The sequence below is a fragment of the Canis lupus genome, chromosome 8, assembly GCF_048164855.1.
Source record: "Canis lupus baileyi chromosome 8, mCanLup2.hap1, whole genome shotgun sequence".
In the NCBI taxonomy this organism is placed as follows: Eukaryota; Metazoa; Chordata; class Mammalia; order Carnivora; family Canidae; genus Canis; species Canis lupus.
Window position 1 is genome coordinate 28045893 of NC_132845.1, and position 24836 is coordinate 28070728.

The 24836-nt window shown below is 37.4% G+C and overlaps 1 protein-coding gene across 5 annotated transcripts in view; it reads left to right on the forward strand.

The window, feature by feature from the left end:
* Positions 1–24836, forward strand: part of CDC14A (cell division cycle 14A) — a 163545-nt gene that overhangs the window by 122862 nt on the left and 15847 nt on the right. For all 5 annotated transcript variants that reach the window (XM_072834702.1, XM_072834703.1, XM_072834701.1 and 2 more), the window contains 2 exons: positions 1330–1468; positions 23794–23953. In XM_072834702.1, coding sequence (XP_072690803.1) covers positions 1330–1468; positions 23794–23953 — 299 coding nt within the window. The remainder of the gene's footprint in view (positions 1–1329; positions 1469–23793; positions 23954–24836) is intronic.

Here is a 24836-nt window from a genome sequence, read left to right on the forward strand (position 1 = left end):
TTGCAAAAGGAGGAAGTCAGCATGTATTTTTTAAAAAAGATTAGCTAAAATGTAAATCAAGTTCTATCACTTTTATTTCTTTGGAGAGAGGAAAAAGTACAGCAACTGGTAAAAAGCACTTTGAAGAAATCAGAGTTCACAATAATAACCAGTATTTCATTGAAAGTCATTTGTTTTGAAAGTCATTTCTAATTGTATTACTTAATCTTATGCAACACACAGTGCATTCAACAGAAGGAAAATAAGCTAACACAGAAGTTATTAGAAAATGCAGGAGCCCAGAGAAATGAAATTTGAGCACTTCTGTTTGCTTTGTTCTTTCTCAGTGGACTGTGTGCTCTCCCAAGGGCAGGGACAATGTTTCTTTTATTTGTCACTGTGCCTCCACCTCCTAGCACAGTACCTGGCAGGTTGTAGGTGCTCCATCAATACCTCCTAACTGAGGAAATCCTGAAATCCTGGTCTCTGAGGGAGTGAAATGGAGGTTGGGATGACCATCTGACACAGATAGTATTGACACACTTGAGGTAGTTGATGAGGCTTGATGACATCTATGGCATCTTCAAACTTTGATTCTATGATTCCTTATTCTAAAATAAGTTAGGAAAAAAACCTGAGCCATTTAAATAAACTAAAAAATTGGCCATATAATAAAATCAGTTATACTGCTGACTTCTTAGGGGTCACACAGACAAACTGTTAACTGTGGATTCATCTCAGCCTCGGCTGGGGTCAAGGTTGGAGAGGGTGGAGACACCTGACAGGTGATATTTTGTAAGTGATTGTCATGGAACCCGCATTGTCCTGACAACATTTATAATGACAGGCATTCCCAAAGGCCCCCACGGGTTGAACTTAGTAATTTTTCAAGACCCTTGCTGTGATTTTTATATTTTCTTATATAGTCTTATTTTAATTTTATGATCTGTTTTTAGAAGATTTATTGAGTTAGAATCATCTTTTAATCCCACATTATGTAAAAAGCATTGCATTATTGCCTGGGTTTGTTTGTTTGTTTGTTTATTTTACAAAATATTTATTTATTCATGAGCACACAGAGAGAGAGAGAGGCAGAGCCATAGGCAGAGGGAGAAGCAGGCTCCCTGTGGGGAGCCTGATGTGGAACTCCATCCCAAGACCCCGGGATCATGACCTGAGCCAAAGCAGATGCTCAACTGCTGAGCCCCCCAGGGGTCCCTATTTTCTGGGTTTAAAACATTTGCATTATACTTGAAACCATTGCAGTTTCTGGGCAGGGTTGGATTTCACTATTTTTGTGGGTGCATTTGCTATATTTTGTATTTCTTGGTCTATTTCCTTTTCTTGCAGCTGGTCTTGGAAGAACAGGGACGTTGATTGCCTGTTATGTCATGAAACACTACAGGTTTACACATGCTGAAATAATTGCTTGGATCAGAATATGCCGACCAGGCTCCATTATAGGACCCCAGCAGCACTTCTTGGAAGAGTAAGTATATGGTCTCCGTTACTGTATTACATCCGCCTTCTGATCATTTCTACCTCTTGTTCTCTGGTTGTGGACTGTGTCAGGCCTGTGGTTATAAAATGGCTGCATTGTGAGAGAAGTCTGTGCCTCTAATGGAATATTGTTGATTTGACAGCTAATGCATTCTAACTTTGTACCTTTTTTATCTCTTAGATCAGGTGAGAGAAGAAAATCACAGAGCCATCTCTGCCTACCTTTTTTCTGTCATCTTCTATGTGTGATCTGGCTACAGTGCAATTTTCTTATGTCATCCTACTTGACACTTTTCATTCTTTTCTTTTGTTTGCGTGTCTAAAAGCAGAATGAAAAGAAACCACAACTAAGGTCAGTCAGTGATTTTGGGGACATTGCTGCTTTCCTGACAACTAACTAAACCGCTCAAGTAGCTGCAGCTTATGAGTTACCAAGGAAGAAAAAAAGAACTGGGTTTTAGTCCTGGCCATGCCACTGAATGGCTTTATGACCTTTATTTGGAAGACTACTTATAAATTAATTCCTTCCTTCCTTCCTTCCTTCCTTCCTTCCTTCCTTCCTTCCTTCCAAGCCCATAAGGTGGAGATTAAAATCATAAAAGAACAAACCTTTCTGATTTCCCTATAAAATTTTAGAAATTACAATTGGTTTATCCATTAATAAAATGAGGAGACGAAATTAACACTAGCTGATTTAGGTCCAGCTCTAAAATGTTATCAATTATATCTTACTCAGAAATTTTCTTTCTTTTCCTTTTATGCTGCAATGGCAGTATTTTTTTTGTTTTGTTTTAATATTTTTATTATTTATTCATGATTTATTCATGAGACAGAGAGAGAGAGGCAGAGACACAGGCAGAGGGAGAAGCAGGCTCCATGCAGGGAGCCCGACGTGGGACTCGATCCCGAGTCTCCAGGATCACGCCCTGGGCTGAAGGCGGCGCTAAACCGCTGAGCCACCCGGGCTGCCTGCAATGGCTGTATTTTGAATAGCATTCTTTTATATATAATTCTTTTCCCATTGAAATAATTTTCTGTTGGTGAGAAACAAATGATTGTGACTTCCACAGAAAGGAACTTTAAGTAAGCCGTAAGCATCTGAAATGGTTAAAAGGATTTGAGGAATCCTGCTGAGGAATTACTTTAGTTCCCGGCCTGGGGGGAACTTTGGTGGGGGAGGAAATAAGAAAACAGTGCTGGAAATGTGAATTTATACCTTCACTTCAAAGACTGAAACACAAGTATAATGAATTCACAGGAAAAAAATACCCAAGAACAGGATCATTAAGAAGACAGAGGTTCCTAGGGTTGGCCTATGAGATACAAATAAAGTAATTCTGTTCCTTTAGAGATTTATTCTTTGTCAGATTCTCAGTCAGTGGTTTCTTCTGTTTTGCTTTATGTGTGCCTATAGCATGGAGCTTGGTGCAGTGTATATGCCAGCCACTTGTACTAATTGCTCACTAAAGTTAAATAAATGGCCTTAAGGATTAGGAAACAGTAACCAAGACACTACTAAGCCTAGTTCTTTAATATGTTCCATCAATCTCTTAAAACCATTATTGGGAAGAATGTTCATCTATTAGGTACCTATTGAATACTCACCTTGCACTGGGCACTCTGCTAGGTGCAGCTCACAAGGTGAGGAGAAGTAGCTGAGAATTGCACCTCATTTTCCAAGGGGGTCAGTTACCACAGCCCTCCCACAACATGCCTGCACACTCCTCCCTCCTCCTTCTCTACTATGCCTCCTCTCTCTGCCACATCTCAAAATAACAGAAGAAATTAGGTTATGAGGCAAAGGTACTCTAGATTGAAGAAAAGTGCCTCTTTTTTTTTTTTTTTTCATTTATAGATACTTAAGCTAGAAAATTCAGGATATTTCTTTGAATATGAGTCCATATTATAATTTTTAAAGTATTTTTCTGTAAGAACTGAGGTGTAAGAATGACTTCCTTATATAACTGAAGCATTAAAATCAGTCATTAATTGGGACACCTGGGTGGCTCAGTGGTTAAGTGTCTGCCTTCGGCCCAGGGCTGTGATCCTGCAGTCCCCGGATTGAGTTCCGCATTAGCTCCTGCATGGAGCCTGCTTCTCCCTCTGCCTGTGTCTCTGCCTCTCTCTCTCTCTCTTTGTCTCTCATGAATAAATAAATACAATCTTTTTTAAAAAAATCAGTCATTAATTGAAGTCATTAAATTAAAATCAGTCCTAAAATAAGTCATTAATGCTTAGGTCAGTACCTTCCTGAAGGCAGGTTCTTTGTTTGAGGCACTAGACCTTCCATGTTTTGCAGTGTTTCTTATAGAACTGGCATGGGGAAATGCTTGGATCGCTCCCAGGCTTTCCCAGGCTTTATTAGATCACCTCCATCAAGGTAGGAGTCTAATCTGCTTTATGCTTTGAGTGGCACCAGAGGTAGTATTATGCTTTGCTTGAATCTGTATATTTTTCTTGTTCTCTTCCCCTCTCATTTTTTTCCTTTCCAAGCCTGTGTCTTGAGGTATCCCACAGCAGAAAATATTGCTTAGTGCATTCATGACGTTCACTCACCCAACAGATAGTTGTTAGATGTGCACTGTCCGTCAGGCAGTGCTCTCAGGCCTGGGGTTGCAGCACTGAACATAACAGACAAGGTGTGTAACTCCCAGGTGCAAAAATCTCTAGGGGAAGGAGCATATAATAAACAGGTGTGTAAGTTTATATACGAGATTAATTTCTGACAGCAGTATGACAGTTGAGACTAGCAGTAGGGGAGGGGGGTGGTTATAGGGGACGGCTGAGGCCTTTGGTCAAGGAAGGCTTCTTGAAAGAGCCAGAACCTGGAGGGTGAGAAGGAGCCAGTGCTCCTGAATTTGTCCTGGGCAGCAGGCATGCAGATGTCCTGAGAGGGGAACAAGTGTACCATTTTTGAAAGAAGGCTAGTGTGGGTAGAATGCAAGGAGCTAGGAGTGGGCAGTTTGAGAGGTTGGCTCAGTAAATTTTCACAAAGTGAACATACTCACGTAACCACTCTTAGATCAGGAAACAGAACAATTACCAGCATCTGGAAGCCCACCTTGTGCTCCTTCCATTCACTACCTGTGCAACCGTTTGCTTACTTCTAACACCGTAGATGAGTTTTACCTGATTTTAACCTTATACAGATGGAATCAGTATGTATGTCTGGCTTCTTTCAGTCAGCATTTTTTTTTATTATGTGTAAAAATAGTGTGTTCATTTTCATTGCTGGATGAAATTCCATTGTTTGAATATATCATATTTTAGCTGTTCTGTTAGTGGATATTTAAGTTGTATCCAGATTGGGGCTATTTCATTAATATCTTTGGTACATTTGTCTGTTGGATGAATACCTATGATTGGAACATTCAGTCCTAGCAGGTATCACTAAAGACTTTTCCAAAGTAGATATGCCACCTTATATTCCTATCAATAGTGGGTGGGAGTTCCACTCTTCACATACTTATTAATACTGGATATTACCAGTCTTTCTTTCTTTCTTTCTTTCTTTCTTTCTTTCTTTCTTTCTTTCTTTCTTTCTTTCTTTCTTTTCATTCATTCATTCATTCATTCATTCGAGACACAGATATACAGGCAGAGACACAGGCAGAGGGAGAAGCAGGCTCCCTGTAGGGAGTCTGATACTGGACTCGATCCTTGGACCCTGGGATCACAACCTGAGCCAAAGGCAGATGCTCAACCACTGAGCCACCCAGGTGCCCTGATATTGTCAGTCTTTTAAGTCATTATACTCTGCTTGTAGTGATAATTTGCTTTGTAGTTTGAATTTGCTGTTCACTGATAACAAATGTGGTTGAACGTTTCATGTATCTGTCGGCCATTTGTATATTCCCTTTTATGAAATGTATATTCATGTCTCTTACCCGTCTTTCTATCAGATTGTCTTTTTCTTGTCGATTTGTAGAAGTCTCAATATTCTGGCTGCATGCACACTGTCCCTTCTATGTAATATAAAGATATGTTCTGCTTCTCTTGGGGTTTGCTTTTTTATACCATAGTGTCTTTTGAATGGAATGTTTTAATTTCAGTGCAGTCCAGTGTCATTAATCATTTTCTTTATAGGTAATGCTTTTTATATTCCTTTTAAGACGTTTTTGTCAATATAGAGCATAGCATATTCTTTTATGTTGTTTCCTACAAGTTCTGTTGATTTCTCTACCATATTTAGATTGACAATTGATCAGGAATTGCTTTTAAAAAAATGAGATAGGAGCCAAGGCTCTTCCCCTCCCTCCCAAATGGATACCTAATTAACCTGGCGTAATTTATCAAAAAGATGACCCTGGTCACATTGCTCTAAAGTGTCATCTTTATTATAAACCAAGGGTCTGTACATGTGTGAGTTTGTTTCTTGACCTTATATTCCATTCTATGTTTGTCTGTCTTGACTCTAGTATCACAATTTCTGTAGTTTTAAAATGAGTCTTATAGCTGGGAGTGTTCTTGGACTTTATTTTCTTCTCAGAATGTTGTTTTTGAGATACATTCATGTTAAGTATGTCAGTAGTTTGTTTCTTTTTATTACTTAGTATTCCGTTGAATGAATATATCATGATGTATTGACCCATACAACTGATGATGGATGTTTAGTTTTTGGTTGTTATGAATGAAACTGCTGTGAATATTTCTCTACAAGTCTTTTTGTGGACATCTTTCTTCATTTCCTTTATTTAAATACCCAGGAATGAAGGTCACTGGGTCATAGGATTAGATATATTTTAACTTTATGAGGAAAGATTTTCCAAGGTGGTTAAATCATTTTATATACTACTTGTATGAATATGAGTTCTAATTACTTCACATCTTTGCTAACATTTTGTTTTGTAAACTTGTTTTTTGGGCAGGAGTGGAGTCATTTTGTTTGGTGTGAAATAGTGTCTCAATTTCCTGATGACTAATGATGTTGAACATTTTTTCATATATATATCTTTTGAGAGATGTTTGGCCAGGTCTTTGCCTATTTAAATTTTTTCTTTTTGTTGATTGTAATAGTTCTTTATATATTTTTTGTTACTATTTTATTTTTATTTTCAAAATATATTTTCTTTCCTATATATTTTTTGCAGAATTTCCAAGATATTATTTTATTTTAAAAATATTTGTTGAAGATCCTATTAAACCATTATTTTTCACAGTACTATATACAGAGTTGATGGAAAATATATTGGTTTTCTACGGATGATTTAACATTAGGAAGAGCAGTTAAAGTTGTGTGTTGCAGCTTTACAACAGGCATTTCTGCTTTTCAGTGAGATTTAAAAAAAAACTATTGTATTTATTTATTGGAGAGAGAGAGAAGAGAGCAGGGGACAGGGGGTGGGGTTTAGGAGTAGAGAGAGAGGGAGAAGCAGACTACCCAATGAACAGGGAGCTGGACTTGGCACTCTGTCCCAGGGTCCTGAGATCATGACCTGAGCTAAAGGCAGATGCTTAACCAATTGAGCCATCTAGGTGCCCAGTGAGATTTTTTTCTTAATTGAGATGTAATTGTCATATAACATTATATTAATTTCAGGTTTACAAAATAATGATTTGATATTTGTATATATATTTTAGATACAAGTCATTTGTCAGATATAATTGTGCTGTATGTCTTCTAATGAACAGAATTTAAAGTTTTGCTGAAGCTGATTTTTGAAAATTAACCAGATATCTTGCAACCATAGAAATTTCACTTATTAATTTTGATAGTTTCTTTTTTTTTCTTATTGCTGAGATTTCCAGTACAATGTTAGTTAGAGGTGGTAAAAATGCACATCCTCGTCTTGCTCTTGATATTAAAGGGCAGCATTCAGCCTTTCACCACTAAATGTGATGTTAGCTGTGGGGTTTTCACAGATGACCTTTATATGAATGAGGAAATTTCCTTCCGTTTCTAGTTTATTGAGAGTTTCTATTAATAATAGGTATTGAATTTTGTCAGTTTTTTCTACATCTATCAAGATAATCATATAATATTTTCTCCTTTATTCTGGTAATGTGAATTATATTGCTTTTTGAATGTGGAGCCATAATGGTCATGATGTGCTTTTATGTTTTCATATGACTGGATTTGATATGCTAATATTTTCTTAGGGATTTTTGTGTCCATGTTCGTGAAAGGTAATGATGTGTGATTTTCTTTTCTTGTAATACTTCTAAGTGTCAGTATCAGGGTTATGTGGACTTCATGAGTTGTGAAGCATTTCCATCTTTATTTTCAGAAAAGAATATTTTAAGATAGTATTGGATTTGAGGGGTGGGATGGGAAATTAGGAGATGCAAGTATCATTTGGAGATAAGGATCTAGTTGATGTTAGATGATCTGGAAGGGTTGGTCTTGTTATATGACGGGTAAACCAGGGCATGTGCCATGATAGGTTTGGTTTTGAAAGTCTTTGAGAAACCCATGGGTCATTAGTACAGGCCATAAGGTATGGAGCATTAGATAACTTTCTATTTAACAGTTCCTAGGGATATGGTGGCCAAGGGGATGGGGATGAGTGAAGATCCCCACTGGGACCGCTTACTTAGTTGTCTACAAGGGGAGTGTGGGGTACCCACATCATCTCTGCTACACTGCAGGGTGGCACTATGGCTCACTGGGGGCAGGTGCTGTGTCATAGGGAGCCTGAGGTGTCATGGTGCTTACACACTTTTGTTCACTTCCTTCCTTGACTTTTTAAAATATATATATATATATATATTTATTTATTTAGAGTGAATGTGAACAAGTAGGGGGAGGGGAGAGGGAGAGAGAGAGAATATCAAACAGACTCTGTGCTGAGCATGGGGCCCATCTCAGGGCTCGGTCCCATGACTCTGTGAGATCATGACCAGAGCGGAAACCAAGAGTCAGAGGCTTAACCAACTGAGCCACCCAGGTGCCCCCTGACTATTTTTAAGCATCCTGTCTGGAAAGTTTATTTCACATTTTACATGCCTTTCTCTAACCATTCTAAACCTCAACCCTTCTCCTAAGCTACTATCTATCTGCCTATCTATCTACATACACAAACACACACACACTCACACACACACTCAAACACATACACTGTTGATTAAAATTTGTATTTTGAGGTAATTAGGTTAATATACATTTGTAAGAAATAATAGAGAGGACTCCTTTGTATTTACCCGCTTTCCCCGAATGCTAACATCTTGCAAAATATAATATATATTATATATATATAATATCACAATCAAGATATTGACATTGATAGAGTTAAGATACAAGTATCTCTCTGTCATTGCAAAGAGTTTCTCACATTGCCTTTGTATAGCCGCACTCATTTTTCCTACCCTTATCCCCTTGTTACCTTCTGACAACTGCTGATCCATTTTCCATTTATATATTTTGTCATTTTGAGAATGTTACATATGGAATCATAGATTATGCAGCAACCTTTTAGGCTTGGAATTTTTCATTCAGTGTAATTCTCTGGAGATTCATCCAGGCTGTTGCACATGGCAGTAACTTGTTCTTTTTTTCTTTAAAGATTGGTTGATTGATTTGAGAGAGAGAGCGTACCCATGAGTGGGAGGAGGGGTAGAGAGAGAGAGAGAGAAAGAGAGAGAGAGAGAATCCCAGACTTCACACTGAGCATGGAGCCGGCATTGGACTCGATCTCACAACACTGAGATCATGACCTGAGCTGAAATCAAGAATTAGGCACTCAACCGATTGAGTTACCCAGGCACCCCTCACTTGTTCCTTTTTATGGCTGAGTAATATTCCAGGGTGTGCATGTTCAGCATATTGCTTTTTAACCATGAAGGATAGCTGGGCTGTTTACAGTTTTTGGCTATTATGAATAAAGATGCTATAAATGTTTGTATATAGGTTTTTGTGTGAACATAAATTTTCATTTCTCTGGGATAAATGCCCAAGACTGCAGTTGGTGAGTTGTATGGTACATGTTTAGTTTTTTAAGAAACTGTCAAACTGTTTTCTAGAGTGGCTGTTTCATTTTACATTCTCACTAGCAAAGCATGAATGATTGAATTTTTCTTTATATTTGTCAGCATTTGGTGGTGTTACTGTTTTTGTTTTAGCCACTCTGATAGGAGTATAATGATATATCATTATGGCTTTAATTTTACTTCCCTAGTAAGTAACAATAAGCAGCTTCTTATGTACTTCTTTGCCATCCATGTATCTTTTTGGTAAAGTGTCTGTTTAAATCTTTTGGCTATTCTTTATTGAGCTGTTTGTTTTCTTATTACTGAGTTTTGGTAGTTCTTTTTTTTAAGGATTTTGTTTATTTATTTGAGAGACAGAGAGCAGAGTGAGAGAGAGAGCATGAGTGGTGGGGAGAGGCAAAGGGAGAGGGAGAAGCAGGCTCCCTGCTGAGCAGGAGGCCTGATGTGGGGCTCGATCCCAAGACCCTGAGATCATGACTGAGCTGAAGGCAGACACCTAAACAACTGAGCCACCCAGGCGCCCCTTGAGAGTTCTTTATATGTTCTAGGTACTAGTTTTTTGTCTGATAAATATTTTCTCTGAGTCTTTTACTTGTCTTTCATTCTCTTAATAGGATCTTTCACAGAGGAAAAATTTTAAATTTTGATGAAGTCCCATTTATCATTTTCCCCCTTTTTTAGATCATCCTTTAGTATCAGATCTAAGATCTCTCTGCTTAGCTCTAGACCTCCATAATTTCTCATGTTTTTTTCTAAAAGGTTTATAGTTATGTGTTTTCATTTAAGTCAGTGATTCATTTTTAGTTGATTTTTAGATGAGGCGTGAGACTTAGTTAAGATTCTTTTTTTTTTTTTTCCTTTTGGGCCCATCGATGTCCACTTGCTTTAGCAGTATTTGTAGAAAAAGGTTATCTTTTCTCCATTGAATTGCTTTGACAGCTTTGTTAAAAATTAGATGGGCATATGTATGGATCTGCTTCTTTGTTCTTTATTCTGTTTGTTCCATTGATGTGTATGTCCTTCTTCTAATACCATACTGTCTTGATACTCTACCTGTATTATGAGCCTTAACGTTGGAAGAGTGGTTCCTCCTACTTTCTCCTTCTTTAGCAAAATTGTCTTATCAATGCCAGATCCTTTTCTTTTCTATGTGAATTTTAGGGTAATCTTGTCCATATCTACAAAAAATCATGCTGCCATTTTGGTAGGATGTGTTAAACCTCTATATTGATTTGGGGTGAATTGACATCTTTGGTACTGTCTTCAATGTCTCTTCATTTATTTAGATCTCCTTTGACTTCTTTCCTCAGTATCAGCTTTTAGCTGATAAGTCCTGTTTTGTTAGATTTACACCTAAGCATTTTACTTTTTCTGAATGATTATAAATAGTATTGTATTTTAAATTTCCGAGTCTATATGTTCATCACTAGTATGTAGGAATACAATTGATTTTTTTAAAGATTTTATTTATTTATTCATAAGAGATACAGGCAAAGGGAGAAGCAGGCTCCCTGTGGGGAGCCTGATGCGGGACTTGATCCTAGGACCCTGGGATCACGACCTGAACCAAAGGCAGATGCTCAACCACCGAGCCATCTAGGCATCCCTGCAGTTGTCTTTCTATGTATGTTTATTTTATATCCTGAAACTTAGGGGTGTGTGTGCACGTACTCACATAAATTCCTGGGGATTTCTGCAAAGATAATTGTGTCATCTACAAATAGAGATAGTTTTATTTCCTTTCCAACCTACATGTCTTTTCTTTTCTTCCCTTGGTGCCTAGTCTGAACTTCTAGCACATTGATGAGTAAGAGTGGTGAGAGCAGATATTCTTCATTTGTTCCTAATCTTGGGGTTAGGGGGAAGCATTCCCCATTAAGTATAATGTCAATTAGAGGTTTGCTGTAGATATACTTTATCAAGTGGAAGAAATTCCTCTCTCTTTTCCAGAGAGGTTTATGATGAATGAGTATGGAATTTTGTCATGCTTTTTCTGCATTGATTGTTAGGATCATGCCATTTTCTTCATTAGCTTGTTAATATGGTGGATTTCATTGATTTAAGAAAAAACATATTGAATAAGCCTTGCATCCCAGAAATAAACTCCACTCAATATATTATAAATGGGGATCTTGCAAATGTGGTCAAGTTAAGGATCTTGAAGTGGAATGATTGTCCTGGATTATTCTGGTAGGTTCAATCTAATCCCAGGGACACAGGAGGGGTTATTTAGAAGAAATGTGATGATAGAAACAGATTGAATTGGTGCACTTTGAAGCTGAGGAAGGGGCTGTAAACCCAGAAATATGGGCAGCCACTGGCAGCTAAGAAAGCAAGAAAACAGATTCTCCCTGTAGAGCCTCCAGAAAGAAGCAACCCTGCCAACATCTTGACTTTAGCTCAGTGAAACTGATGTTGGCCTTCTGACTTCCAGAATCGGGGGGAGTAAATATGTATTCTCCTGAGCCACTAGGTGTGTGGTAATTTGTTATAGCAGCTTTGTGTAGATAGGAAACTCATATATCTGCGTAGATAGTGTAGCCTGGTGTGGATAGTCAGTAACTAGGTACAGTCAGATACACAGATCCCCTATGAACATGGGCATTCTGAACTTCTCTTATTCCTTAAATGTCTACTTTAGGCTGGTTTAAGTAGGAGAGTCCTGAGATGCACATGTTATTTAAGGAATACTGGTTTGCAACAAAGTGGAGGGAGATTGAAGAGAGCCTATTGTCATCTAAAGGGGATGGCTCTTGTTGAAGAGGCCAGAAGTTAGATTGAGGAGTTAGAGACAGATGGGTACCAGGGACATCTCAGGGAAGTCGGTCTCAGGCTTTGAAGCCTGAGTAATGGTATGAGGGATGAAGAGAATGACACCATCAATGACGCAAAAGCATGAATAAGTAACACATTCATTAGGAGGGAGGTGAGAGGATTAAAAAGTTTTCTGACAGGTTTTCATCTGTCAAAAATGACTGCACAAATTAGAGGGGTTGTATTCTTTCAGAGGTGAAAAATCCAATCATTGCCTTTTAGGTAATATTAATTCTAACTGTGACTTTAGGGAAGCACATCCTGCTAGTCCTTGAAGCCTGAAATATGTCCAGGTGTCTGAGTTCTGCATCTTGAAGAACACTTCCTCTTGTCTCACCAGCAGTAAGAGGGATGTTTACTAGCATCCTTGTGAGTTGATGAATTTATGTATGGGCAGATCAAGACTTCTTTGTTATGGTCTGAAATATTATGTTTAAATTTTTTTCTAGGCTACGAATAAAATTGTTCGCAAAACAACCATCAGGTGTTTCTTAAACTAAAACTGTTAAACTTAAACTGTTGTTCTTAAACTAAAAATTCCATTCTGAACCCATAATATGTGTTCTACCAAACATCTTTTAAGTTTTTAAAATGAGGCACAAACATGTCTCTTTTATTTTTGAGCCAACTCATTCTTCTCAGGGACGGCGTGTAGAAGGAAGTACAGAAGTGGGATCAGGCTGCTTTTATGGCTTGTTTGACTCCGTTTATTGAATGTTCAGTTTGTGGCACTATGCTAACCTCTGGATCATGATCTGTTAAAACTTTCATTCATTAGAAAGGAAGCCTTTAGGGGCCAGTATTGGGTTCCCAAGGGGAACTTCAGCCCTAGGAGATTCTTTACAATGAAGTGTGATATAATGATGTTGTTTTATCTTATGTATTTATTTTTAATTAAAATTTTTTTTAAAGATTTTATTTATCTATTCATGAGACAGAGAGAGAGAGAGAGAGAGAGAGAGGCGCAGAGACACAGGCAGAAAGAGAAGCAGGCTCCCTGCATGGAGCCTGATGTGGGACTCGATCCCGGGACTCCAGGATCATGCCCTGGGCTGAAGGCAAGTGCTAAACCGCTGAGCCACCTGGGCTCTCCTTAATTTAAAATTTTTTATTGAGATGTAGCTGACATATTACATTATATTAGTTTCAGGTATACAACGTAATATTTGATATTACGTTGAAATAATAATCACCACCATGAGTCTAGTTAATATCCATCACAATGTAGTTATGAATTTCTTTTTCTTATGATGAGAACTTATAAGATTTATTCTCTTAACAACTTCTAGTTATACAGTATGGTATTATTAACTATAGTCTGTCACCATGCTATACATTACATCCCTAGGACTTACTTATAATTGGAAGTTTTTACTTTTTGATCCCCTTCACCACTTTGCCTGCCTCTTATCCCTCATTTCTGTTAACCACCAATCTGTCCTCTGCATCTACAAATTCTTTTTTTTTTTTTTTTTTTTTACAAATTCTTTTTCTTTAGAATTCACATATAAGTGAGATCCCAGGGTGTTTGTCTTTCTCTTTCTGGCTTACTTCACTTAGCACAGTGTCCTCAAGGTCTATCCGTGTTGTTGCTAATGGCAAGATTTCCTTCTTTTTTTTTTTATGGCTGAGTAATATTCTGATATCAGAATGTGTCTATGTAAGTCTTTATGTCTTCACATTTCTTCATCTATTAATGGACACTTGGGTTGCTAACATGTCTGCTGCTGTGAATAATGCTGCAGTGAATACAGCAGTGTATATATCTTTTCAAATTAGTGTTTTCATTCCATGCAGAAGTGGAATTGCTAGATCATATGGTAATCCTTTTTAAAATTCTTTGAGTGGGACGCCTGGGTGGCTCAGTGGTTGAGAGCCTGCCTTCGGCCTGGGGCATAATCCTGGAGTCCCGGGATTGTGTCCTGCATCGGGCTGCTTCTCTCTCTGTCTGTGTCTCTGTCTCTCATGAATGAATAAATAAAATCTTTAAAAATAAAAAAATAAAATAAAATAAAATTCTTTGAGAAACTTCAGTACTGTTTTCCATAATGGCTGCACCAATTTACATTCCTACCTCCAGGTTGAATGTTTCCTTTTCTTTGCAATCTCTCCAACATGTGTTATTTCTTGTTTATTTGTTTGTTTTGAGAATAGCCGTTCTGACAGGTGTGAAGTCATATCTTATTGTGGTTTTGATTTACATTTATTTCCCTGATAATTAGTGATGGTGAGCACCTTTTCATGTACTTGTTAGCCATCTGTATGTCTTTGGGAAAATGTCTATTCAGATCCTCTGCCTATTTTTTAAACTGATTGTTTTTTTTGCTATTGAGTTGTGTGAATTCTTTATATATTATGGATATTAACCTCTTTCAGACCTATGATTTGCAAATATTTTCTCCCATTTGGTAGGCTACCTTTTCATTTTGTGGAAAGCTTACTTTGCTATGCTGAAGGGTTTAAAAAAAAATTTTTTTTTTAATTATGATAGTCACAGAGAGAGAGAAAGAGAGGTAGAGACACAGGCAGAGGGAGAAGCAGGCTCCATGCACCGGGAGCCCGATGTGGGATTCGATCCCGGGTCTCCAGGATCGCGCCCTGGGCCAAAAGCAGGCGCCAAACCGCTGCACCACCCAGGGATCCCCTAAAAAAATTTTTTTTAAAGATTTTATTTATTCATGAGAGACACAGAGAGAGAAGCAGAGACATAGGCAGAGGGAGAAGCAGACTCCCTGTGGGGAGCCCGATGTGGAACTTGATCCCAGAACCCTGGGATCACAACCTCAGCCAAAGGCAGACGCTCAACCACTGAGCCACCCACGAGTCCCAATGCAGAAGCTTTTTAAGTTTGATAAAGTTCCACCTGTTTACTTTTTTGTTGCCTTTGGTTTGGACATCAGATCCAAAAACTCACTGCCAAGGCTCAGGTCAAGGAGCTTATTGCCTATGTTTTCTTCTAAGTGTTTATGGTTGTAGGTTTTATGTTTAATTCCTTAATTCATTTTGAGTTGACTTTTGTGTGTATGGTATAAGATAGTGGTCCAGTTTTATTCTTTTGCATATGGCTGCCCAGTGTTCCTAACACCATTTATTGAAGATACTGTCCTTTCCCCATTGTGTATTCTTGGCTCCTTTGTCATAAATTAATTTGTCTTATATATGTGGGTTTATTTCTGGGCTATTTTGTTTCACTGATCTATGTCTGCTTTTATGCCCTTACTATACTGTCATGATTATTTTAGCTTTATGATATAGTTTGATATCAGAAAGTGTGATACTTCCAGATTTGTTCTTTCTCAGAATTGCTCTGGCTATTTGGGGTCTTTTGTGGGTTCCTTTTTTTTAAAAAAAATATTTATTTATTCATGACAGACACACACACACACAGAGGCAGAGACCCAGGCAGAGGGAGAAGCAGGCTCCATGCAGGGAGCCTGATGTGGGACTCAATCCCGGGTCTCCAGGATCACACCCTGGGCTGAAGGTGGCACTAAATTGCTGGGCCACCAGGGCTGCCCTCTTTTGTGGGTTCTATGCAAATGTTAATATTGTTTGTTTTATTTCTGTGAAAGATGTCATTGGAATCTTGATGGGGATTGCCCTGAATTTGTAGATTGCTTTGGGTCATATTGATATTACAATAGTAATTCTTCCAATTCAGGAACATGGAAGTTTTTTACTTTTAAGTTTCCTCCTAACACAGAGATAATTCACATAAAGTCTACATCTGGACCCGACAGCAAGTTTTGTCTTTGCAAAGTAGAGCTTCCATTTTGAGTAAAGTTATCTTTAAGGGAGCAACAATTTTGTGGTTGGATTCTCTCTATTTCTAAATCCATAAATCAGAAGCTCCCCCTTTCTGCTTTATTATCATAGATATTTTCATCAACATCCAGTCAGTTGGATATCTGTCAACATTTTAATTTAGTTGTAACTCTTCCAGTTGTCTGTAGTGCTTCTTAAATACTAAAATGTGTAAGAATCACTTGGGGGTCTTATTAAATGCAGTTTCTGGTTTACTAGGTCTGGGGTGGGACTTGAGATTCTACATTTCTCATAAGCTCCCGGGTGATATAATGTTGCTGGTCCCCCAACCACATTGTATAACAAGGGTCGTTAGGTGTTTCTTACTCTCTAAATGTCACTTATGCTACGTTCAATTTGGTGCTTATAGTATTTGGTAAGTTTCACAACTAGAATGAGCAACATCAGAAATTAGTAGTTAGGGGCACCTGGATGGCTCGGTGGTTGAGTGTTGGCTTTTGGTTCAGGTTATGGTCCCAGAGTCCTGGGATCGAGTTCTGCATCTGACTCCTTGCAGGGAGCCTGCTTCTCCCTCTGCCCATGACTCTTCCTCTTTCTCTGTGTCTCTCATGAATAAATAAATAAATACTATTAAAAAAAATTAGTAGTTAAAACATCACTTTTTATTTTAGGAAATTACAAAAGTAAGATAAAACTTGTTCAAGGAAATGGAAGAATTCTTGAAAATGTCTAACAATAATGGCTTGGATTTTTAATTATAATTTTTTTATAATAAACTTATTTTTTATTGGTGTTCAATTTGCCAACATACAGAATAACACCCAGTGCTCATCCCGTCAAGTGCCCCCCTCAGTGCCCGTCACCCATTCACCCCCACCCCCCGCCCTCCTCCCCTTCCACCACCCCTAGTTCGTTTCCCAGAGTTAGGAGTCTTTATGTTCTGTCTCCCTTTCTGATATTTCCCACACATTTCTTCTCCCTTCCCTTATATTCCCTTTCACTATTATTTATATTCCCCAAATGAATGAGAACATACAATGTTTGTCCTTCTCCGATTGACTGACTTCACTCAGCATAATACCCTCCAGTTCCTTCCACGTTGAAGCAAATGGTGGGTATTTGTCATTTCTAATGGCTGAGTAATATTCCATTGTATACAGAAACCACATCTTCTTTATCCATTCATCTTTTGATGGACACCGAGGCTCCTTCCACAGTTTGGCTATTGTGGACATTGCTGCTATAAACATCGGGGTGCAGGTGTCTCGGCGTTTCATTGCATCTGAATCTTTGGGGTAAATCCCCAACAGAGCAATTGCTGGGTCGTAGGGCAGGTCTATTTTTAACTCTTTGAGGAACCTCCACACAGTCTTCCAGAGTGGCTGCACCAGTTCACATTCCCACCAACAGTGTAAGAGGGTTCCCTTTTCTCTGCATCCTCTCCAACATTTGTGGCTTCCTGCCTTGTTAATTTTCCCCATTCTCATGGTGTGAGGTGGTATCTCATTGTGGTTTTGATTTGTATTTCCCTGATGGCAAGTGATGCAGAGCATTTTCTCATGTGCATGTTGGCCATGTCTATGTCTTCCTCTAAGAGATTTCTCTTCATGTCTTTTGCCCATTTCATGATTGGATTGTTTGTTTCTTTGGTGTTGAATTTAATAAGTTCTTTATAGATCTTGGAAACTAGCCCTTTATCTGATATGTCATTTGCAAATATCTTCTTCCATTCTGTAGGTTTTCTTTTAGTTTTGTTGACTGTATCCTTTGCTGTGCAAAAGCTTCTTATCTTGATGAAGTCCCAATAGTTCATTTTTGCTTTTGTTTCTTTTGCCTTCGTGGATGTATCTTGCAAGAAGTTACTGTGGCTGAGTTCAAAAAGGGTGTCGCCTGTGTTCTCCTCTAGGATTTTGATGGAATCTTGTCTCACATTTAGATCTTTCATCCATTTTGAGTTTATCTTTGTGTATGGTGAGAGTGGTCTAGTTTCATTCTTCTGCATGTGGATGTCCAATTTTCCCAGCACCATTTATTGAAGAGACTGTCTTTCTTCCAGTGGATAGTCTTTCCTCCTTTATCGAATATTAGTTGACCATAAAGTTCAGGGTCCACTTCTGGGTTCTCTATTCTGTTCCATTGATCTATGTGTCTGTTTTTGTGCCAGTACCATACTGTCTTGATGACCACAGCTTTGTAGTACAACCTGAAATCTGGCATTGTGATGCCCCCAGATATGGTTTTCTTTTTCAAAATTCCCCTGGCTATTCGGGGTCTTTTCTGATTCCACACAAATCTTAAAATAATTTGTTCTAACTCCCTGAAGAAAGTCCATGGTATTTTGATAGGGATTTCATTAAACGTGTAAATCGCCCTGGGTAACATTGACATTTTCACAATATTAATTCTGCCAATCCATGAGCATGGAATATTTTTCCATCTCTTTGTGTCTTCCTCAATTTCTTTCAGAAGTGTTCTATAGTTTTGAGGGTATAGATCCTTTACATCTTTGGTTAGGTTTATTCCTAGGTATCTTATGCGGATTTTTAATTATAATTGATTCCTACTATTTCTTTTTGAAATTTTTTTAGATACATGTAGTAGTTCAGGGAATACATATTAACATTTTTTATAAACTATTTTAAAGATTTAATAATTTATCTTTCCTGAAATATAAACTTAAAACCTGAATTATTATAAGCCAGAATTTAAAATAACCATGGACAATATCATGATTTACTTTTAAGGATTACAAGCACATTGTATAGGTTTGGGTTTGCACTATTTGACAGTCACAGTTTTGCAGTAACACCCATTTATAAACCTCTGAATTGCTCTTCAGTATTTACTATTGCATCATTTTATTCATTTATTGCATTCATTTATTCATTTATCATTTTATTCATTTATTCATTATCCATCAATTATATCAGATCTATTGGCTAAGTAAAAATGAAATCCTAATGTGGATTCCAGTATTAAGGATAAGATATATATAAGAATTGTGGGCAATGGCGACATCAGAAATTTGTCCTGAAATACTCATGTCAATTACTAAAGATAGGAGATTGAATGGTTTTTGTTTTGTTTCTTGCATGAAAAGAGAGGTGGAAAAAGAAGGTCTTGTAAGCAATAATGCATTAAGTTTAGTTGTAAACTTTGTATTTTGGCATGATACCACTGAACCAGCTTTTGACTGTGGGGGTCTCTACCTAAATTAGAATTAACTTTGGGAGTTCTCTAATTAATATTTTTCTCTTTCAGCTACATTTTCTTGTGTGTTTCAGACTCAAGAACCTTTCCCTCTACCCTCAGATTCTCTGTCTAAACATCTTGCTAGTAAATCTGTTTATACTGAAGTATGAGTAGAACTTGAATACCTGTCTCCTTCCCACCTTCTGAGTCTTGGGTATTGCTTTCTGGTCTGTCTTCCTTTAATGTCAAGTTTGATCCATTTTGTTAGTCCAGTTCTTTAAAGCAGGAACTACCTCTGTTACTATAATAGCCCTGGGCCAGTGGAGTAGGAGGCATGTACGGCAGACTGGTGCCTCAGATACAGCTAGATTAGGCCTAACTTGAGTTAGAACATGAGCTGGGTTTCTATATAGAATCGCCAAATGGTGGCTTTGGATGGACTCTGAGGTCAGGGTACTGGACAAATATGTGTCCACGATAGAAGAAATGAAGAGTTAAGATGGTGGGGAGATCAGCATAGTTTGGACTCAAGGGTGTGAGGGAGAAGAGGTTGGCTACAAACAGAAGAAGCTGCACATGACTATCATTGTGTTCTGATTCCAAACCCAGAAACACCTGTAAAGATGCAACTGAGCAGGGGGAGGAGCAGAGGGAGAGGGAGAGAGAATCTCAAGTTGACTCCCTGCTGAGCACAGAGCCCATACCAGGGCTCCATCTCCCAATCCTGAAACTGTGACCTGAGCCCAAATCAAGAGTTGGGTGCTTAGCCACCCAGGTGCCCCTAAAAGCAGATTTTTAAAAAGACTTGTGAAGGCATGACTTAGCTTGTAATGAAGCCAAATTAATTATTTTCTTATGTCTCAGGACTGACTAACCCAGGTCCAGGACTTGGCCAAAAGCACTTGACCCCCAGCACTGGCTACCTCTCTCAAAAGGCTCTGTTTAAATCATGACAGCTCTCTTCCTGTTATTTCAAAGCACATGTTCTTTTTGCAGAAGGGGTAGTAATCTCATGCTGTCTTACAAAATCCATTACGTTGCTGGAGGATTTACTTTAAGCTGATGTGTTAGCTTCATAGGATTTGATTTTTAAATGCTAAATACTTAAAAATACACGTTTTACTTCTTCTGTTTGAGATGAGGCTTTTAAGGAGTAATAGACACCACAATAAAAGCCAGCACGGTTCCTCTTGTCAATAAAAAAGGGATTTGCGTGAAGTGCTGCTTTTTCATAAGAAGCACTTGCGTAGAGCATCACTTAGCAACACGCAAATCAGCTTTGACACCTTATTCATCTTTAATATTCAGGTTCAAATCAAGTCTTTCCAGTGATGGGACAGATAAAATCTTTGAAACCAAGCAAGTGAAAGGTGTCACTTTATAATTTTCATCTTTAGGTTGGCAGCAGCATCAGAGTTTTCATTTTGTAACATTTTGGAATTGGAATTTTTTCAATTTTCAAACCTAAATTCCTTAGAGTGGTGTGCAGGGTCCATCATGGACTGGTTGCTGCTTACTTCCGTCATAACCTCTATTTCAGCCAAATCAAACAGCCCAGTTTACCAAATGTGCTGGGTTATTTAATATCACTATTTCTTCAAAGCCATATTGTTTCTTTGCTTTGGGAAAACTCTTTGTTGGTTAAGTTCTGCTAATCTCTCTAGATACTTCTGAATTCTCAGGGATCTTCTCTCTGATTCTTTCAGACTGAGTTAAGGGCAAATCTTGGTCATAGGGCTTTAATACTGAATTTCAGTTGTTTTTCTTATACTTAACTGGAAGCATTTGAGAGACAGGAATTCTGTCTCTTCTTTGTATATTCCTAACCTCTCTGTATGTTTCATTTATCTGAATTTCTCACTATCTGTGGCAGAGCTGAATCTTCTCTCTTTGAAATAGTAGTTCTTTAATCTTGAGAGTTTTGACCAGAGACTCAAGGTACTCATTTATGAATTTAACAGTTATCTTTTGAATTGTTCATACTGTTTCAGGTACTATACTGTTTGTTTACTACTACTTTGGAAAGATATAAGAGTCAACCATCAGATAAAGAGTTATACTAGACATAGCATTAAGTGGAAAAAATCTGGAGGCATAAAAAATTAAAAGCAAGGATTTCTTAAAGTGCAAATTAGAAAGGAGGCTGTACCATGGTTTTATGATGATTTTCACAAAGGAAGCAAACTTTAAGGTTTTTTTTAATATACATATTTTTACAGTTGGTATAGAAAAAATTGAATGTGACTCAGTCATTAGGGTAACCCCATCAATTTATATATTTTAAGCTCAGAAAGTATTCCTCAGTAGTTTGCTTCCAAAAGCTGCCTTCTGTCATAATAGAAGGCAGACACACTGCCAAACTCCTTAGTAAACTGTTGTGTGTAGATTTCTGGAGTTTTTATTTTATTCATATACTTAAAACTTCACTAGGGTTTTGTTTTAAAATTTAATCTGTTTAAAAACGTGCTGGGAATTTCTTAAGATAATTAAATGAATTCCAATTTAGAACAATGCTAGAAATGTTGTTAGTCTTGTATGTGGATAAAGTATTTTATATCTAGAGCCTCTATAGTGCCTGTCTCAAAAATAGAATCTAAAGGTGTTCCTTTTTCCTTTGCTTTATTTGGAAAATGCTGAAAAGTGAGCAAAAATTAAAAGAAAAAAACACCTTTTTATTTGAAAGTGGAGTAAGATGTTATACTTAAAAAAAATAAAGCTTCCCAATTATCCAGTCCTATCCCATGCTGTTAACCTTTGGACACAACGTAGTGATGTGCTGTCTGCTTTTATGATAGTAGCTTTGAAGATTCCTTTCCATTCTAACTCTAGCTTTGTTCTGCTTATCACTTATTTTTTTACAAAAGAACATGAGGCACATTGTTTTAAAAAAGTCAAACAGTAGGCATGCAATAGAAAGTGAAAGTTTTATTTTGTTTTTGAGTTACTAGTCAATATGTAGCTATATGTTCTTCTAGATAACTGAACTTTTGGTTAAATTATAACTTTTTTTAATACAAAAAATGAGATCACACTTTCTACTCTGTCACATTTTTCATTCACTAACATTTTATTTCATAGCTGCTCTTCTTCATTACTACATGGAGGTCCATCCCAGGCTTTTTACTGGCTGTATACTATTTCCAGAATGGATCTACTGTTAATAAGCTGGTTGTCCATTAGATAGCTCCAGTATTTTTTTAAGTTACAATAATGCTGCGCTAAGCATTTTCACATCTTGTATACAAGTATGTATCTCTGTAGGGTGATACCTGCATGTGGATATGTTGGGTTGGAGGCATTACTCATGTAAAATTTTGCTGTATAATTTAAAAGTTAATCTTTTCTTCAAGACTTTCAACAGTATTTAATCATAAACAAAAGTTCTGATTTGAGAGTAAACTCTTTATTTTTTAAAGATTTTATTTATTTGTATGTGAGAGAGAGTAGGAGTAAGGGGGAGAGGCAGAGAGGGAGAAGCAGACTCCCTGCTGAACAGGGAGCCAACCGTGGGCCTCGATTTCAGGACCCTGGGGCCATGACTAGAGCCTAAGGCAGACGCTTAACCCACTGAACCACCCAGGCACCCCGAAAGTAAACTCTTTTAAAAAGGAAAGGTGGATTCCAAATCCTCAGGGAGGATTTTTTTGTCATTGTTTTTCTCCTCATGTTTTAACCTGAATTTTATTTGGAATCTTTGGGAGAAAGTACTGCTTGGTCTTTTCTGTTGCCTCAAAAAATAAATCTATGTTCTTATGGGTAGCATCTCCTTGATAATGCTGTTATTTCCCTGGATGTTAATATTCCTTGTAATGAACCACAATTTCAGTTTAATTCTATTCTGTAGAGTATGACATAGAGTAGAATGAAAGCTATCTGATGGATAATTTATTTTAAAAGAAATGCAGAAAGGTGACTCTATCAATAAAAATTTAAAACCCAGAGTGTCATTTTGTTTACATGTTTTAAGTTTTTTTTTCTTGTAACCTGGAGAACAGTTACAATTGTGCCTTATTGAATAAAAAAACCTTACAGATGAATTATATTTTCTTAAAGGATGATCTAATTGATACTCTACTACCTTGCTTTTAGGTAGTAAGAGTGGGTTTCTAAAGTTGTGTGTTCAGGGCTTTTCAGGGTGCCACATACAATTAGGGATTTAGTAGTCTTTTAGTACTATCTGTTTGATTCAAGTTTCTTCACCTATATTTTTGAGTCCAGTTCACTCCAGCTGTTTTAATAGACATATCAAATTGCTATTTGAGAAATGTCATACAGATTTCAAATTTATATGTAAAAGGCAAATGGGCTTTATAGTCTTTGTTGTTGTTGTAAGCATCTGAGAACCTTAATAGGGCAACTCATGTATGGTTATGTAGACATATATTGGAAGATAGGTATTTGTGTCTCATATGGAACTTCAATATAATTAATTTATTTCATATAACAATTCTGACTTTCAGAAAATGACTTAAAAATTTCTAAGATTTCATAATCTTTCTAGTTTGAATTATAAGGGTTTATCTGCTAATCTTTTTATCTGTAAGACATTATACTTCTGAGGAGATGATAGTAACTTATTTTACAGATAAATTATTCCGTTTTCTCTCCTTTTTACAGAAAACAGGCATCGTTATGGGTCCAAGGAGACATTTTCCGATCCAAACTGAAAAATAGACCGTCCAGTGAAGGAAGTATTAATAAAATTCTTTCTGGCTTGGATGATATGTCTATTGGTGGAAACTTATCTAAAATACAAAATGTGGAAAGATTTGGAGAGGTGAGTGTTCCTTAGGAAGGTTTTCGTGTCTCCTTAAGACTAACGTTCTGCATTTCTTTGTTTTCCAGCTGAACATATATAACATAGCAATATCTCTTTTCTGAGGTGCTGAAAGTACCAATATTTCTTAGATGTAGAATGTAGAATCATCTACTTGTAAAACAAGAATCAAAGCAAAGACAGCAATTATCCTGAGAAATGAAAAAGCTGTAATTTGGGCAGCCCGGGTGGCTCAGTGGTTTAGCGCCACCTTCCGCCCAGGGTGTGATCCTGGAGACTGGGGACTGAGTCCCACATCCAGCTCCCTGAATGGAGCCTGCTTCTCCCTCTGCCTGTGTCTCTGCCTCTCTCTCTCTCTGTCTCTCATGAATAAATAAATAAATTAAAAAAAAAAGCTGTAATTTAAGGAGCACAATTATAAAGGAGGCTACTCTGGGGTGGAGACTATGCACAAAAAGGGAATAAAAAGGAAACTTTCTATTTGTATGGAAGTGGATATAAAGAAGAAAGAATTAATGTGACAATTGAAAAAACAGTATATGCCACAAGTGGTTTTTTGTGAAAGTCTCAATTTCATATTGATTTCTAAAATGCAGAGTTGAAAACACAATTAGAGATAACTTTTTTCTTTAATTGAGGCTCTGTTATAAACAAACCATTTTTCAACAGTTGACATCGGTGGACTCATTTAATCTTTACAACTAGCTGGTGATAGGTAATATCAGCAGTATTATCTCTACAGTTAGGAAATGGAATGTCAGAGAAGTTCTAACCTTAGTGATTCCCATCCACATCTATCTGATTCTGAATCTGTGTGTTTGTGTTATACCCTGCTACCTAAAAATGGAAATGACTTAAAACAGGTAGGATCATGGGCATTTTT